General features: G+C 41.3%; 2 protein-coding genes and 1 long non-coding RNA gene across 3 annotated transcripts in view; 2 read left to right on the top strand and 1 right to left on the bottom strand.

Annotated features, from left to right (window-relative positions):
- The first annotated feature begins 520 nt into the window (after positions 1 to 520).
- Positions 521 to 8,098, top strand: TMEM185A (transmembrane protein 185A). Its single transcript, XM_025894936.2, has 7 exons — positions 521 to 899; positions 2,925 to 3,168; positions 3,395 to 3,602; positions 4,899 to 4,982; positions 5,839 to 6,015; positions 6,324 to 6,447; positions 6,997 to 8,098. The coding sequence occupies exons 1-7, from the start codon at positions 521 to 523 to the stop codon at positions 7,239 to 7,241; spliced, it is 1,461 nt and encodes a 486-aa protein (XP_025750721.2). The 3' UTR covers positions 7,242 to 8,098.
- A 1,763-nt stretch (positions 8,099 to 9,861) lies between these two features.
- On the bottom strand, positions 9,862 to 12,343 carry LOC103766382 (uncharacterized protein CXorf40 homolog). Its single transcript, XM_018070802.2, has 3 exons — positions 12,274 to 12,343; positions 11,697 to 11,980; positions 9,862 to 10,316 (listed from the first exon to the last, which is right to left on the bottom strand). Exons 2-3 carry the CDS (start codon positions 11,947 to 11,949, stop codon positions 10,099 to 10,101), a joined length of 471 nt encoding a protein of 156 aa, XP_017926291.1. The 5' UTR covers positions 11,950 to 11,980; positions 12,274 to 12,343; the 3' UTR covers positions 9,862 to 10,098.
- Positions 12,344 to 13,377: 1,034 nt separating this feature from the next.
- Positions 13,378 to 16,929, top strand: part of LOC108639335 — a 127,230-nt gene continuing 123,678 nt past the window's right edge. Inside the window, exon 1 of the long non-coding RNA XR_001920393.1 lies at positions 13,378 to 13,457. This is a non-coding gene — a long non-coding RNA (uncharacterized LOC108639335). The remainder of the gene's footprint in view (positions 13,458 to 16,929) is intronic.

The following is a 16,929-nucleotide window of genomic DNA, read 5'->3' on the forward strand; positions in this document are numbered from 1 at the left end:
ATGGGTGGGGGATTTATTGCAGCAAAGGCTGCAGAACTATGCTAGGCCATCGAAAAACTTTTAATAGACGTCAAAAAAGACCATCCCGATTCCCTAAAACAAAGTTAATGGGGTTGGTTGGTTGGTTTGGTTTTTTGTTTGTTTGAATTTGTATTTGAAACATTTCTCGGTGAATGCTGGATTATGACAACTTTTCGTAGAGCTGACCCTAAATGCTCAGTGATTTAATTGTCCCAGAGATTTAAATGCCTCAGAGTTGCCCAGAGAGGTGTAATAGTCAACCAAATTCTATTCAGCCTGGAGAAGAGGCTGAAGGGAGACCCTATAGCAACTTCCAGTATCCTAAGGGGCTCCAGGAGAGCCGGTGAGGGACTTTCTACGAGGACATGGAGAAACAGGACAAGAGGGAACGGCTTCCTGCTGGAGCCAGGCCGGTTCTGCTCAGATAAGGAAGGAATCCTGCTCTGAGGCGGGAGGGCGGGGATCGCCCCTCCCAGCCCCTCCCCGGCCTCCCCGGCGCATGCGCGGTGCCCTCACCGGAAGGCCGGCGGCGCGGCAAACCGCCCGTTTTCCCGGCGGCGGGCCGTGCGCACGCGCGGAGGCGGCGAGGCCGGCCGGCCAGGCCGCGAGAGCGGTGGCCGGCCCAATGGAGCGCCTGGTAGACGCGGCGCGCGATGACCTTGCGCGCTTCTTCAGACTTCAACGGCCGCAGGTGAGGGGCGGCGGGGCCGGCCGGCCCGGCGGGGTCAGCCGGGCCAGCCCGGCTGGGAGAGGCGCTCGGTGGCGGGACCCTCAAGACGTCCGAGCGGAAGGCGCGGGCTCGGCGGCGCTATCGCAGCCGCGGGCTCGGGCGGGCGCCGGGAACACGCCGTTCCGGTTTCTTCACGGGATCAGCCAGGGTTGGAAGAGAACCTCTGAGGATCCTGGAGTCACAGCCGCTCGCCGGCGCGCGCGGGGTCGGTGTATGCTCCGGCTGCTCCTCACGCTGGTTCCCAGCCCGATTTCCAGTCTTCTTTTTTTTGTTTATTGTGTAACTTTCTTAAATGATTCCAAGGCTCGTTGTGGTGTTTGAGTGCTCGCCGTGGTGCTCTGGGGTGCGGAGCTGCCCCACGCCCCCCCCTCAAGGCTCGGGTGTTGTCGCAGGTTGAGCAGTCTGGGATGGACAGGGAGCATCCCAGGGGGCAAGTCTGCATCCCGGCTCTCCTAAAATTATCAAGTCACTGCTGCCTGGGATTCTGGCTGGCTCGCCAAGCGAGTACTCACACATGAAACTGTTAAACTGAGAGAATGAGTTGAATTTTTTGCTGTTACCGGGTATTTTTAAGACCACGGAATAAAGCTGTCCAAGTAACTTGTGCAAGGTGGCTTGAGATGCTGAGAGTCCTGGAAAAGCCTTGCATGTGAAAGAGGCTTTACATGATGGCAGTTACAGCGAGCTGTGTTCAGTCGGTTGTTCAGACAAACAAAAGGGTAACCAGCGCTCCGGGAAACGCATTGTTGCAGAGGCTGAAGTAAACAATTGAAATATGTGTGGTTGGAAGTAATGGAAAAGTAGGAGCAGAAGTCCCAGAAGCTTTATGAAGTTTTGTTACAAGAGCGATGCTTGCAGCTTATTTGGGTGCTGAGTGGTGAATGAGCAAGCTGAATGTTGCACTTCTGCAGAAATCTTCATCTCGAGTGTTTTGATGCTGCTGGAACACTCGGGAAGCAGTGGTGCTTTACCACATGGCTCTTTACTGCTGTATTTATTAAGGAGCCAGGGAAGATACAAATTACACGAATATTGAATATTAAAGGATAACTAGCTGAGGAAGCTGAGACATCTCTCTGTTGCTGTGAAGAGTGACTGGTTTATATCATCCCATCCCGAGGTAGCTTTATCAAGCATGTGAGGAAATGCTGACATAATAAATCTGCTTTTCCTTATGAAGAGGCAAATGAGACACTTGTCCTGAGTAGAGACAAAACAGCTTGGTATGTAAGGGTAGCAATGCTGTTCTGAGAAATGCTGTGTTATTTGATGAGAATGGGAAGTGGATAGTTGGAGTTGTGCTGGTGGAGAGAAGGTTGTATCCCTGACTGGCTGCTTTACTCCATTCCTTAGGTTATCCATGTTTTAAAATACATATAATTACTTCACTAAAGTGGTGTTGAAGCCTAATTATGTTTTTTATAAGGCAGTCTGTGAGCTTTTGGTGAATGGGTGGGTTACTTTTCCCTTCCTGTCTGGTGAGGAAATTGCCTATTATGTAATTATTTTGTTTCATGTTTGATGGTGAAATCAATTGCTGTGCCACTGCTCAAGTATTCCAGATACATTTATTCATTCTTAAATTGACTAAATCATAAAATATGTCAATATAGCTACTTAAAACTCATAAGCACCATCATCAGTATTCCAGTTAGAAACATCAGTCTGCAATCAATAACTTTTAACAAAGTTTAACCTGTTGTTTTTTTCCATAGTGTTGCTTTTCTAACTGAATGTAAATATTAAGAAAAAAAATATCTGGAGTCTGCCCTATTACAGTTTGTAGTAGCTTATAACCTCTAGTTAAAAGCGGTGAGGATAAAATTTCATAAATTACGTAATTTAGTTTTTGATGTTCGAAACCATGTTATTTGATTCGTGGGACAGAACACATTGTCTACAAACATGTACAGCTGGTATATTTCTGAGCCTCGAATAATACAGTTCCTGACTGGATCCTTGTGGGAGGGAACTATTTATAGCTGTCCATTCATTGAGATTGTCATGCAAGAATGCTTTTGATGCATTCCCTTGAAGCAATGGTTTTATAAGTGAAAGAGGTGCTATATTTATAATGAAATACTGGATTCCTTGCAAAGAAGTTTGACACACGTTTTCTGTTAGGAAGTATCCCAGTTAAATTTCAGCTATGACTGATTTTGTTCTTACAAAGTTCATGGGAAGTTGCCTGCCGTGATTTCTGACTCCTTTTTTTTTTGTTTGCTTGTTTTATTTAATAGCAAATTCCTTATTTATGCCTGCCTGCTGCTCTTCTCTGTGTTGCTGTCTCTACGTCTGGATGACAAGATTCAGTGGAGTTACTGGGCTGTGTTTGCTCCGATATGGCTGTGGAAGTTGATGGTGATTGTTGGTGCCTCGGTGGGAACAGGAGTATGGGCTCGGAACCCGCAGTACCGGTAAGTTGAGGATGTTTATTTGGCAGAACAGAGGGAATAGGATGTATGCTCTGTACTGAATTCAGTTCATAAATGGGTTTTTTAACAGCATAAGAGCATCTAGAACATTTGTTTCCAACATTTTAAAAATAATTATCATCAACTTACCAAGTGTCTTGGAATGTTTGCAAAATAGCGTGTTTTCTTTTTGGCAAGTAAATTGAATGCTTCCTTATCCTCTCTTCAGAGCAGAAGGAGAAACCTGTGTGGAGTTCAAAGCTATGTTAATTGCAGTAGGCATCCACCTGCTACTGCTGATGTTTGAAGTCCTGGTGTGTGACAGGATCGAAAGAGGAACCCATTTCTGGCTTCTGGTCTTCATGCCCTTGTTCTTTGTGTCTCCGGTGTCCGTCGCAGCGTGTGTGTGGGGATTCCGACACGACAGGTCCCTGGAGGTGAGGCTTCATTTGTGCTGTGTAAAACTCGTGGCAGTGCAGGACCAATTCAGTGACAGTTTGACTCTCAAGAAAGTGTGATATGGAGGACTGCATCAATCCAATTAATTGTTTGCACTCACCTGCAAGTGTGAATGAAAGTCATGATCAGGAATAATATAACTTTTTCTAGTGTCTTCTAATTATTTTCAACTACCAAATTGCAGCATGTGTTGAACCTGCTTTTTTATTATTGTATGTTAAAAGAACTCACCAGGAACTCTGCAATACGGACTAACACTGGACATTTACATGAAAACAACTGAAAACAATTCCACTGATAGCAAGCCCAGTCCCTAGGCAGAACTGAACTTCCAGAGCTCTTGGTAGTCAGGGCTGAAAATGTCTTAATATCCCAATCTCTGTGTTTAATCTTTAATTTGGGGGTGTGGATGGTAGGCATAAAACAGTAAGGTTTTGCTTTCTGCCTCTATCTTCTTTAACTCCTTTTGGTTTTGGAAGGATTCTCAAGATATTCTCACGGTTCTGGTGTTTTGCAATGAACTTAGAATTCTTCCTGAATTTATTTTGTTTAAGGAATTTTTTGTTTTGCTATGTCCTTGAACTACCCCATTAAAATCTGATTTTTAGATGAGGTTCAGCTTTTTAAGGTATTTTAATTTTAAGGGACTGTTTCTCTAACAGTAGCCTAGGGTGAGTTTATCACTAGAGAGAGAGAAACATTTATAGTAAGTGATTGTTAGGATGGCTGGTAAACTGATATTTTAAGTTGCTCATTTTAAAACAGTTGGCTATAGAATTTTATTTTGCAGGATTCTATTCACAGTTAACCATTCCTAAAAGTAAAATTTGTGTAGAAGTACTTGCCTTCTACTGGATGATGCTTGATTGCCCATTGATTTACAGATGACTGCACAGCTGCTAAGTACTGGCAGAAGAAAGTGGAATCCATAAAAGGCAACAGCTGTCTCTACTCATTTTTATAATTTTTTTTTTTTAGTCTTTTATCATCTTCAGTTAGTGCTGTTCTACTTTCTTTTCTTTTTATTCCATGAAGATTTCATTATTTCCCTTTGATTTGCTAGAAACATAAGAGGGGCCTGTCTTTAATCCAGGACATTAATTTTTGACATGAGTAATTAAAGTAGTTGTTAATTTATTATTATTTTCAGAAGTATTTAATCTGAAATATTGCCTGCTCATTGCAGTGATGGAGTCAGAGAAGTCCTTTGACTTGGTTATCTTGGTAATAGCTTTATCGTGCTAAGAGCTAACTAATGTTTTTTCTTTTTCTAGCTGGAAATCTTGTGTTCAGTCAATATTCTACAGTTCATATTTATTGCACTCAGACTAGACGATATCATCAGATGGCCATGGCTTGTACGTAACAAGTGTTTTCTTCTTATCTTTGTTTAAATGCTGAATTTCATAAAGATATTTACTCTAGGGAACAGTTAATATGTGGTTAGTCCATGATAACATTCTTGCTTGCTTAGCAATCCTCCACTGAAGGTCTGGCATTTCATTCAGTGGTAATTGGAGGCTGTTCTTTGGGCATTTCACCCTCTGAGGGAGAGGAATGTGCCACCAACTGCAGTTAATCCCTGAGCAGTGGTTGAAAGAGAAATCTTAACCAAAGTTTCCAATGGGAACAGTAAACTAGCCATGAAAATGATTGGTGAGTTAGACAATGTGTTGGTAAATATGGTGTGGTAAATAATTAGTTTTATTTGTTGTGTTACCATGCGTGTAAGTGCCCATGGTAACAGATATCCTGTCCCAAATGCCTTTAGAATACAAAAGTGCTCTTTCTATGTCTGGATTTTTGCAAACTGCCATAAAACTGACAATCTGGCGTGGTTATGTCTGTCCTTTCTCTTTTCCTAAAATTTTGAGAAAGGATTGAAACCCTTCCAAATAAGGTCTCCACTGTAGGAAATACTTGCTAAAATCAATTTCAAGTACAATTTGAGCCCACGTAAATTCATGGATGTCTTACTAAAGTTGAACTGCATTGACCTAATTTTAAATTGTTTCATCTTCATGGTGTTTAAAAAGCTGGGGAACCTCAGAGAGCTGATATGGCTCTTAACAGCATGCTTGAATTGATGCTCTCCTGTTAGAGATTATATTAGTTAAAGACTTAAATTTCTTTTTCTTGTTTAGACTTAATATGTAGACATGCTTCATTTAAAAGAACCACACCTGAAACAAATCAAATCTCTCTCTCCCTCAGGTTGTTTGTGTTCCACTGTGGATCTTGATGTCCTTCCTGTGCCTGGTAGTGCTCTATTACATTGTGTGGTCTGTTCTGTTCCTGCGCTCTATGGATGTGATTGCTGAGCAGAGGAGGACACACATCACGATGGCTGTCAGCTGGATGACAATTGTGGTTCCACTGCTCACATTTGAGGTTGGAAAAGCATAATGAGTTTGTGTCTTGTTCTTTTTTTCAGGGAGTGATGAATACTGGGTTTTTTAACTTACTGAAATGAGAGTACTGCTTTTTGTTTTGGAATAAAATATTAACAGCAAATGTGTTCTTTAAAGTTTTTTTTAGTAAAATCTGCATTGCATTGGAACTGTAACTACATGCTTCTGTGGAGACCATTTTTCCCCCACAGATGTGTGAAGTTAAAGATCTGAAATCAGCCTATGCTTTAAGCAGTTTGAAAGTGAGTATTGCAATTAAACTGACACTATATTTTTTTTTCCATTTAGATCTTGCTAGTACACAGACTGGATGGACATAATTCTTTTTCCTTCATACCCATATTTGTTCCTCTCTGGCTTTCACTGATAACATTAATGGCAACAACATTTGGGCAGAAAGGTGGAAATCACTGTAAGTATTTTCAAAATCCTGGAAACAGATCGAAAATCAATGCTAAAATGTATTTTATTAAGATTTGTATTTTGAAAAAGGGCTTTTCTATGTATATTCTCATGAAAGAATTCATATATTTGTTAGACTGTTGTTTTCAGGTGACCGCAGTAAGTTTTCTGTGCTTACAGTGTCATCCCATGTGGCACTACTTGCTTTGGTTGAGATGCAAAGTCCTTTGTGTTCTTTCTCTGTACTGATGTGACCTGACACTGTGTAACGTGTGAAATGAAATGGATTCTTGCTGTGGTAGTATAATTGTAATTTATAGAGATGGATATACACACAGGCACGTGCGTGCAAATGCATGTCCCTATTCTGGATGTATATCTATGTGTATGTAACCTGAACTGCAGGGGTAAGAAACACTGAGAAGCAGCACTAACAAATTTTATATTATTCACATGCAAACAATCAAGAGAACTTAAATGAGATTGCATAGTCTGCCTGCTTAATTATGTGTTCATTCTGTTCTGCAGTAACATGAAATAATTTTCCCTTTTTCTTTAGGGTGGTTTGGAATTCGCAAAGACTTTTGCCAGTTCCTACTTGAAATTTTCCCATTCCTACGAGAATATGGAAATATTTCTTATGATCTTCATCATGAAGATAATGAAGAAACAGAAGAAACACCACTGCCTGAACCGCCAAAAATTGCACCAATGTTTCGAAAAAAGACTGGAGTGGTCATTACACAGAGTCCTGGAAAATATGTGATTCCACCTCCCAAGTTAAACATTGATATGCCAGATTAAGATGACAGTAGCAAATTAAACTTGAACTGGTCATCAGCAGACAAATGTATTTCATCTCATGCCTTGTCCAAATTCCTTTAAAATAGGTATTGCTGAATCAGTGGCTTGGATTACACGAATCAGAGATCTCGAAGATAATCTGAGAGCTTTTCCAGAGGATTGTGGTTGTCTAATTTGTGAACCTTCCTAACGGGTTGGTTGCACGCTTGCCTGTATAGTATTTATATGAACATTTTTAGCAGTGTAATATATTGTTTAAAAGTCTTGTTGTGTACAGTATAAGTATTATCTAAAAGTATTTTTTTAAAAACCCTGTATGAAATGCCTATGCTATTCCAGGTGTCTTTTAGGTCCTAAATATACACTTGATTTTTTGTGTCTCTTTTAAATGCTTTGGGGATGCCTTAGCATAGTACCTCTTTACTGCTTTTTCTGTTCAGCCACAATCATTGTCTCAACCACAGAGGCACAAGAGTGTTGCTCTTCTCATGCAACACTGGAAAGCTTTTTTGGGGGGGAGAAGTAGAATATATGGCAACTTACATGATGCTTTTGAGTTAGCCATGTAAATTTTCATGTAAGTATTTCAACTTTTGCACTGTCTTGGGAGTCACATGTTGCTTTTGTTGTTTTACCAGTTTCACATTTTGATACTTCCTGAGCAGCATGTACACCATTCTCCCACTAGACTGGCTGTTTAATAAGCTGTTCCCCATTGCATTGTGTGCAGTCTGTGCCAGAAACGTTTGTTGTAGGTCTCACAGCTGTTGGTTAGGTATAAATATCATAGCTTGGTCTTTGTTACCAACTTTGTGTTGGTTGGTGTAAATGATTAAACTTTTCAAGACAGGAACTCACTGGTGTTGCTATAGCATTTTCTTGTCTGAAGAAAGGCCTGCTTTGACAGCATCTTGGACTTACAGGTGCTTTGGAGAAACTGAGTCTATGAAATCTGTAGTCCTGTAGCTTACAAAAATGGATGTCTGGTATTCCCAGATCCTTGCAGCTGCTCTCTGTGTTTAAGTAACCCCCAGTTTTGGTAGTTTAAATACCATAGGTTATGTTTCCTTAGTGTTAGCATGGCAATAAGAGAAGGGAGTGTATGGACATTTCTGCATGTGTGCAAAGTGCACACCTGTAAAACTTGGATATGGTGCTTCCATTCTTGATGCTGCAGAGCTCCCTCTCCTTGCCTGTGGAGCAGCTACTGGCTGAAACCCAGCCCAGCACTGTCCTATCCCATACCTTATTTTGTTGCAGTTTCATTTGTTTTGTGGCTCGAGTAAAAAAAAATCTGTAAATGAAGACCAACAAGTGGTATTTAACATTTGCTGCTGCTGTTTCATGTCACTGGGACACTGGATGCTGCTCTGATGTCCCAGCAGCACAGCATGGGTGTCCTAGTGATGACTGAGAACTTTCCCTTGGGATTCTCAGTCAAGCTGGTCACTTCCTTTCAGCTGGCTGTCTGCAGGGCCATCTGGCTGCTGAGGTAAATGGCTTCAACTGAAAAATTTGCTCAAACCAAGAAAAAAGAATTCAAAATGGAGCTTTCCTCATTGGAAACTTCATGTGATTCTGGCCAATGGATTTGAGTCAAGCTTGACTTCATCCAGCATGTGACAAAAGAACAGCTAGTGACTCTGCCTTTGGATCTCCAATAGAAGGAAAGTCTCTACAAACCAACTGAGCAACACTGGTGAAGAAAAGAGCACCTGAATTCACCTGAGGAGAGCTCTAGCCAAAGCAATGCCTCCACATTCCTCAGCTTTCCAAAGCAGCTCTGGGATGGTGTTGAGAGCAATTGGTTTGAGTCCCTTTGGTGGGGTGACAAGGGGAAGTGTGTAGTGATTCATTGAAGAATAGTGTAAAGAAAGGTGGTGCAATGAGGTGCCAGCAGGAGGAACAGCTAGGGAGGTACGTTGGGTCCTCTATGTGCAAACTAACTCAGAATATTCTGATGGGACAGATTGTTGTTCCAATGAAATAAGCCTTTACTACATGGGAGATGAGCATGGCAGTAAACCTTCTGTCATTTGTTTCTCTACTCCTGAGGTACCATTTCTGAGTAACAGAAATGCTGATAGAATATACATTGGTTATTTCCAAGTACTTTAAACACATAAAATGAAAAGAATATTCTCAATGGGATTTTTTAAAGTTTTCTATGAGTCTTGCTGTACCCGATGTGCAGTTTTCTTGTGGCTGAGAAGGTATGTGTCAGCATCATATCATTCCATGCTAAAGTGGCTGACAATGGTGGTTGGGTTTCTAGATCAGTTTGTATGTTTTTGAAAGATTACTGGTATTTTTCATCTTAAATGAGAGAAAGAAATGTAATACTGGCTTCATTTCATTTTTAACAAGCACCTTCTTTCTCATAATGGCCTTCCTACAACTTCTGTCAGGTCACAGAGCTGTATCCTTCAGATGTGTATCTTGTTGTACTTCCCTGTGAGTGAAAACAATCTATCCTTAAAGTAGGATTAGGAGTGAGCTGTGAGACAGATACCCTATTAATGATGGCAGCCTGCTTTTAAGCACTATTTTCCTATAATCAGAGATGTAAGCATCATATAATACGGTTTTATTTGCTCACATTTTAAATTGGCACACAATACAAAATGATGTGTTAAAAAAAAGGCATTTACTTAGTTGTTTACATAGGAAAATCTAGAAAAGAACAATAATTTCCAGTAATAGTCATAAAAATCACATCTTGCTTGTTTTGCCTTAAAAGAGCAGTTCTTCAAATGTATTTGCCATTTTAGTTTTGGAAGGGAATCTTAAACAAGATGCTGACTTGTGAATTACAAGTTTGTTTTTAGGCAGGAAAAACAGTAGTAAGGGGCAACACCTACACTTCTGAAGGGATCAGTTCTTCAGGGATGTCCACCTGCCACACACCTGTTCTCCCTCTGGCAGGAATTGGTTCCAGGAGCCATCTCGGATTTGAAACAACAGTCAGGTATTTCTGTTCTAGATTACTGAGGACAGCTTTGTTTTCCAGCTCCAGAATCTCTTCAGGAGGCAGGTTTTCTGGATAGAGTGATGTTTCTCCAACGTCAATTAATCCTGTATTGTAAAATTAAAATACAAAATTAGTTGCCTGTTTGATCTTTAAGAGAAAAGTTTTCCAGAAGTTACCCTCTCTGAGGACACACAGAACAGCCACTTTGTTACCAGAGGCACACAGTCAGAGGGATGCACACCTCCAGCCTGTGCCTTTTGCTGCAGTAGATGGACCAGGTGACTGACCTCAGATGGGTGAAGAACAGGAGAAGGACCTAGTTATAATCACCACAACTCAGTGATAGAGAATTCTGTGAAAAGCAGCCTGCAGCTAAGGAGATACACCTGCTACCAAAACTCCTGAGCTACATTTGGCCTTGAAACAGATTCATTAAAGCATAAAAAAAACTCTCTGCCCCTCTCAGGACACTATTCTATTAACATTTTAAAATCATTAAACTATATGGAAATTCCTGCTGTCTGGAAACCTTTTCATGTCACAAAAGGGAATTTCTATATTGCTTAGTGATTAAAAATGTTAAATAAAGATCAAAGAAGCTTTGATACCTATTCCACAACTGAGTGTGCAATTTATGCCAAGGCTCCAAATCTGCATATAATGTAGGACCTACAGTTTTCAGCACCGAAGAACCACAACAATTTTTCAGTGTGATAGAAGTAATCTGTTGTACCAGAATAGCTACAAATATTCAAATGACAATGAAAGATAGATGGTTTAACAAATATAACTACACAGAAACGGTGCAAAATGACTGCTGGATAAAAACTTTGTAAGTGGACAGTGCAGCAACATCCACTGTATGTCAGCACAATGTACACAATGAAACATGACTCCATCCTGACTGTGTTACAGAAACAAACTTCTTCACTGCCCAAACACTGCGTGTCAGTAAAACTGAAATAGGATTTATGTAATTACTTATGTAATACTTTAAAATGACATGTAAAGCGCTGCAGTGTCATGACTTCACTTGACCATGAGTATTGCAAGAGTTCCTCAGCTCAAAATGCAAAAAGTGTGGAATTGACATTTATTATCTTGAAACAACGTGCAACCTATGTTGTCTTACTGCATGAGGAGTTAGCACAAATCCATTTATTTCTTGTACTGACTTCGTAGCCTGAAGTTTTAAGTAGAGTGTTTTTAGAAGACAGAGGCCTAACTAAAATTCTTCAACCTAAAGGTCAAAAATACCTCACATTTCCAACACAATGAAATAGTACAAATTTTACTGACAACTTCCCTTGCTGTACTCAGCCTACAGGAATTGAAATAGACCCCCCCACCTATCACAATTCAGGCTCCACTCCTTCAGAGTGCTAAAAAAATGTCATAATGAGCACAACCACGTGAAGCACATGTGTATTTGAATGTTAACAAACTGAAAGCTTGCTTGGAAAATAAAATCTCAGGTTGCTTACCTGCAATAACTCCTCTGCCGAATTTTTCCCCTTCATCCAACAAATCTTGCACTTGTTTTGGTGTCATACCAAACCTATTCAAAAGAATGTCTCTCCATGATTCATCTTCCCAGTCCTTAACAGCGATATGAATAGCAATGGTGCAGTTCTTGTAGCCTGCTAGCAAGGGACGCCAGCGAGTCTCCACTGTTTTGATCTGGTTCAGAAGCAACCCCGCGTAGGGCTGTCGGAAGGAAAGGCACCCGAATTTCATCGCGTTGCCCGCATCAGAGCCCGTTTATTTCCTGTAAACACACCGACAGCCGGAGATGAGTCCCCACGAGCGGCCGCAGCCCGTGACGAGCTCCCGGCCCGGAGCTGCGCGGCCTCCCCGGGGCGGGTCCGCACCGCGGGCCGCGCTCTGCCCGCGCCCTGCCCGCGCGCCCGAACCCGAACCCCGAGCAACGGCCCCGGCACGCCCCGGCACCGCGGCGGGAGCTGCCGAGCCCCACGCCCGGCCCGGCCCGGCCCCGCCGCCTTCCCGCGGGGAGCGCTCGACCCGCCGCACGGCCATGGAGGCCCCGGGGCCGCCGCTTACCTGAGGCAGCGGCCTCCCCGCCCTCCGCTGCGCTCGCCGGGGCCGCGGCGGGACGGTGGGTGCGGGCGGGCGGGGCGGGCGGGCGGGAGGCGGTGGCGGCCCCGGGCGGGTTGCCGGGCCCGGCGGGGCCTGCGGCGTCCCGCCGGGGCACCGCGTGTTGCCCGGTCCCTGCGGGCTCTCGGCCGTCCCTGGAGGCCGGGTGGGGTCACGGGCCGGCCGCTTTCCTCCCCGCTTTCTGTAGCCACTGGTTGGTTTGGGAGAGAATTTTCCCAAGTGCTCTCATCCGGCCCTGCTGCTTGAGGAGCATCTCGTCTGTGTCCTGTGGCTGTTCAGTTGTGTGTTCGGCATCAAGGCTTTGCCTTTCTAATACAAATATTTTGAGCAACGAGGCTTCTTACTGACAACAGGTTTTGTCTGTGCCGGTCCCGTTGTGGAGCGATGTGTGAAGGCCTAGTGAGCACAGTAAAAACCAGAGACCTTACAGTAAAGGATAATTTGGATATATAGGGAGTTAAAATAGATTTGCTATCCTCTGTGTGCTCAGTTTTAATGGGCAAACAATATATATATTCTATGTCAGTAAACACGTGTTTTTACAAAGTCAGTTTCCAGTGTATATAAATAAAAGTGACCTCATTCAGGCAGACACTAATACTGACAATGGCTGCTGATGCAACAAGTTGAAGAGTTGAGTCCTGCTTGAATTTCTGCAGGTATGGAAGATAAAAAAAACCCCAGATATATCTGTATCGAAATAGAAATCACAGGAGATGCCATCTTTCCTGGAGAGCCATATATAACAGCTCAGGGCTATAAATGTGAGAAGTACTTGGGGAGCTTTTCTACGCATGCAGCATCTGCAAGTAAGAAAGCAGGGAGGGGAGAACATTGACCTAAAGGAGTGAGTTTGCAGTAGAAGTTAGGAGAGACAGGCAAGAGGAAAAAAAGAGGAAAACTAGGAGAGAAGGAAAAGAAAAAATGGTAGTATTTACAAAGGGATGGGTGATGATGACCTTTGTTTTGTCCTTTGCTCTGTTGAACCACATTTTTCAACCATGAGAAATCTCAAAATTACTTTAACAGGAACTCAGAGATGGAAAGACAAAAGTGACGTGCTGGAATTCCACTGGGAGAGAGGTGGCCTGTTCCTTTAAGAAGGGCAGAGAAACTTCATACAGCAAAAGGTAAGATTAATGATGTTTTTTGTCCAGATCTGTGACATTGTGAATAACAGGTATTTTATAACTGCAGGGTTAGATGATTCTTTTCTGATGATAAGTCCTTCACATTGCTTTTCTGAGAGCCAGTTTTGGTGTACACTTTAAGTATACATTCAGTGAATGTTTTGTGTTCTGAAGTGTTTTATGGCTGATAGACTTTAACTGTTGAGACATAGTTTTTCTTATTACCATTTTCTGAAATTTCTGCTTCATTATCCCTTTTTCCCCTGAATAATTCCAATATTTTGTTCAAAATGTTCCAAATGGAGTAATTCCAGTCCTTTATATAACGCCATAATAAGCAGATAAATTAATAGATGACGTGAATTTGAAGTCACTGTAGCTTTTACAGGGTTATTATTTTGAATGGGGTTTTTTTTGGCTTTAAGCTATTTCCATCTTACTAGATGTTCATGATTAGTTGAAGAACCTGTTGAATTTGTTTAGAGTTGCAAGTAAGTAATAAGCTTTCATGGGGGTTTTGGTATTTGCTTTGGGTATTTTTCCACTATATAATTCTAGTTTATGTGAGGTTTATGTATTTTGGGGAAAATATAGGCCAAAATGTTTTCATGTTGTATAAGTAGCTTTGTTTTATACTCATGTAACTTACAGCAGGATTTTGTATCGTGTTTCATCACATAAATAAAATAGATTTTTTTTCTTGATTTAAGGAAAAATCTCCAAGGTACTTAAAATCTTAAATCTGAGAGTTCTAAATAAAATGTAAATAGCAGAAGACTTGTTTGCTTCTGCCAAAGGTGAATAAATATTATGCTTAAAATCTCCTGTCACAAAACTAGCTTACTTGGTTTGTAGAAACCTTGTCCCACATATTGTGATACTCACTGGGAGACTTAAAAACAATTTCTAGCAGCACCTAAAAAAGGCCCTAAAATTAGCAGTCTTTGTGTTTGTGTTCAGCTTTTTGTGTGATGAGTGATAAACTGACTTTCGTAAGTTTTCTCAGGATAGAAGATAATGATTTGAGGTGTACAGCACTGAATATGATGAAGAAAATTCATTCTGATCTTAGCAGATGATCAGCTTATGCTTAACATCTTAGATGCACATCATTGTTTCTTAGTCATTGTGGCTTTCAAGTGCTAACACCAATCCCAAATCATCTACTCTTGGTGCAGTACCTCACATGATTATAATCTCAGCAACAGGAAATTCTGCAGCTTGTGTATCTACTCCTGTAACATATACTTCCTTTCAGTGCTTCTGTATTAACTCTTAGCACATCCCTAAGTTTAATTTTGATAGAATAAAGACTGCGTAATTCCCATTACAGAATGTGTTACTGCTTTCTGAGGAGCTAAAACAATGCCTGGTACACCATTTTTAAGGAGGCAGGTCTGATCTCATCTAGATAGGCAAGCATTGCTGTGTCGCTTGTCACATCCACTTAGTAGCTGATTTTACAGGACTCAGTGCACAGCAATAGGGGCTGGGATATCTTGGGTCAAAATCAGGTCAAGGGACTTGATCAGCTGCAGTTCATTTTAGAAGCAGGGACAGATGCAGTGCAGGATGTTCCAGGATGTGGAGGTCAAAACTGAAATTTTGGCTGGTAATAAGCCACAAAATACAATTCAATACAATTATTTGTAGTGAGTGGTCACTGTTTAATAGTTGACATTCACAAGAAGCTGGACTGTGTTGACAAATGAACATACATTGCATTTTACTACATTTTAGAATATCAAACTGCGAAATGTGATGCTGTGACTATTCTTTTGGCAAGAGTTCCATCTTAAGGACTTCTACCAGCCTTCTGTGTTTTGCCCCCTTTGCCTTAATTTTACTCTGTCTCTCATTCTAATATTATAGTTTGTGAAGCTTCAGTACATGCTGGAAAACCAGCCTCATATTGTTCTTATAGCCAAATGAAAGAGCTTCTAATTTTTGGAGACATTAACTTTTTTGAAGCTTATAGGTATGAATTTTCGGTAAAGGGACAAGTGTTTAGTCCAATTGCACTGAGGATGCACCTGAGGCTGCACACCTGGTCTGTACAGCTTTGCAGGTGTGCAGTGGAATAAAGAGTCAGCAATTCCCATGCACCCAGACAGACAAGATGTGATGCAAAGTAGCAACAGGGATCTTATTAACAGGGGAGCTGAACTCCTAAGCTTCCATCATAGATGAGTTTTTGTCTTCCCTTTCATTGCCAATTACTGGGCTTTTTGAATAATTTATTTATGATAATTTATCTCAGAAATAAACAGGACATACGTAATACCTGGATGAGTCTGTGTATTTAGAACGTTATTTCGGTGATATTCATGTTGCATTCCAGTCTCTACATTCATGGCACCTTTAGTCCTCTAAAATTGCCACAAGTGCCTGATTTTCTTACTTGTTGGGGACAAGGAGCAACTGTTGTTGTTTCTCTCCAGAATATTAAATTCCAATTAAAAGGTTTTCTAAACACTGAAGTTATGTGTTGGAGCTCTTATGTGAGTAGGGTCCAAAATTTTCTGGTAGGCAAATGTTTTTGCTTCCTGCAGCTATGCTTATTTTTCTGTGTTATTTAAAGCAGTTAAATATGTATATAAGGAAACAATATGTGCACTTTTTTTTTCCCCAGTAAATGTTCTTGGTACTACACAGTGTGCTAGACATCCCTAAACCTTTATTACTCCCAACACATGCAATGTCCTGCCTTGTCCCTTTTCCATTAGATCTTGCTGCTGAATTTTTCATGTATTTGAACTGGGCATTGGTTGTGTGAGCATGGGACAGGCCAGATCTGCTGGTGACTTTTACCTGCTTAGTGATTTATTTCCAAACTTATAGGTTGCTAATATTCAGAGACCATCCTGGTCTTTCTGCTTTTCTGAAGGTTAAAAGAAGGTTGTAGCTATAGGCTGAACACCAAGCTAGCTGATTTAGAAACATCTTGTGTAGCTCTCTGTAGCAATCTTTTTTGATTGAGATACGTGGCTCCATGCTGAGGTAATCTGCAGGGGAAGGAGAGCTTGTAGTAATGAGCTCTCCTTCCCCTGCTGATTATTATGTCCAATCCACAGGCAACTCTGCAGTATGTGGCTGCATAAAACATTTTTAAAGATAAGACTGATCAACACCTTTTTATGGCCATGAGTCCATAAGCAGGGTTCATGCCCTCTGAAATGCTGAAAACTACTTTTAAATTAATCTGCACTCCTGCTATAAAGGGAGTAGGTTTTATTACTTCATCTAATTGATGCTGTCTGTCCAGTTTTATAATTATTTCAGGTTTTAGTCTGTTTTCAGATGCAAGGTGTTACTGCAAGTTTTAAAAAATCATTTAGAGCTGTTTCTAATAGATGGAAAGTTTGCACTGCTAAAATAAAATATGGACAACTTCCTTAATTTCCTTAGTAAAATCTACTTGATATGACAGTTACGATGCTTAGGAATTCTTCAAAAATTTCTACTGTGTTTG

The sequence above is a fragment of the Manacus vitellinus genome, unplaced genomic scaffold (genome assembly GCF_001715985.3).
Source record: "Manacus vitellinus isolate BGI_N305 unplaced genomic scaffold, ASM171598v3 scaffold_19_pilon, whole genome shotgun sequence".
NCBI lineage: Eukaryota > Metazoa > Chordata > Aves > Passeriformes > Pipridae > Manacus > Manacus vitellinus.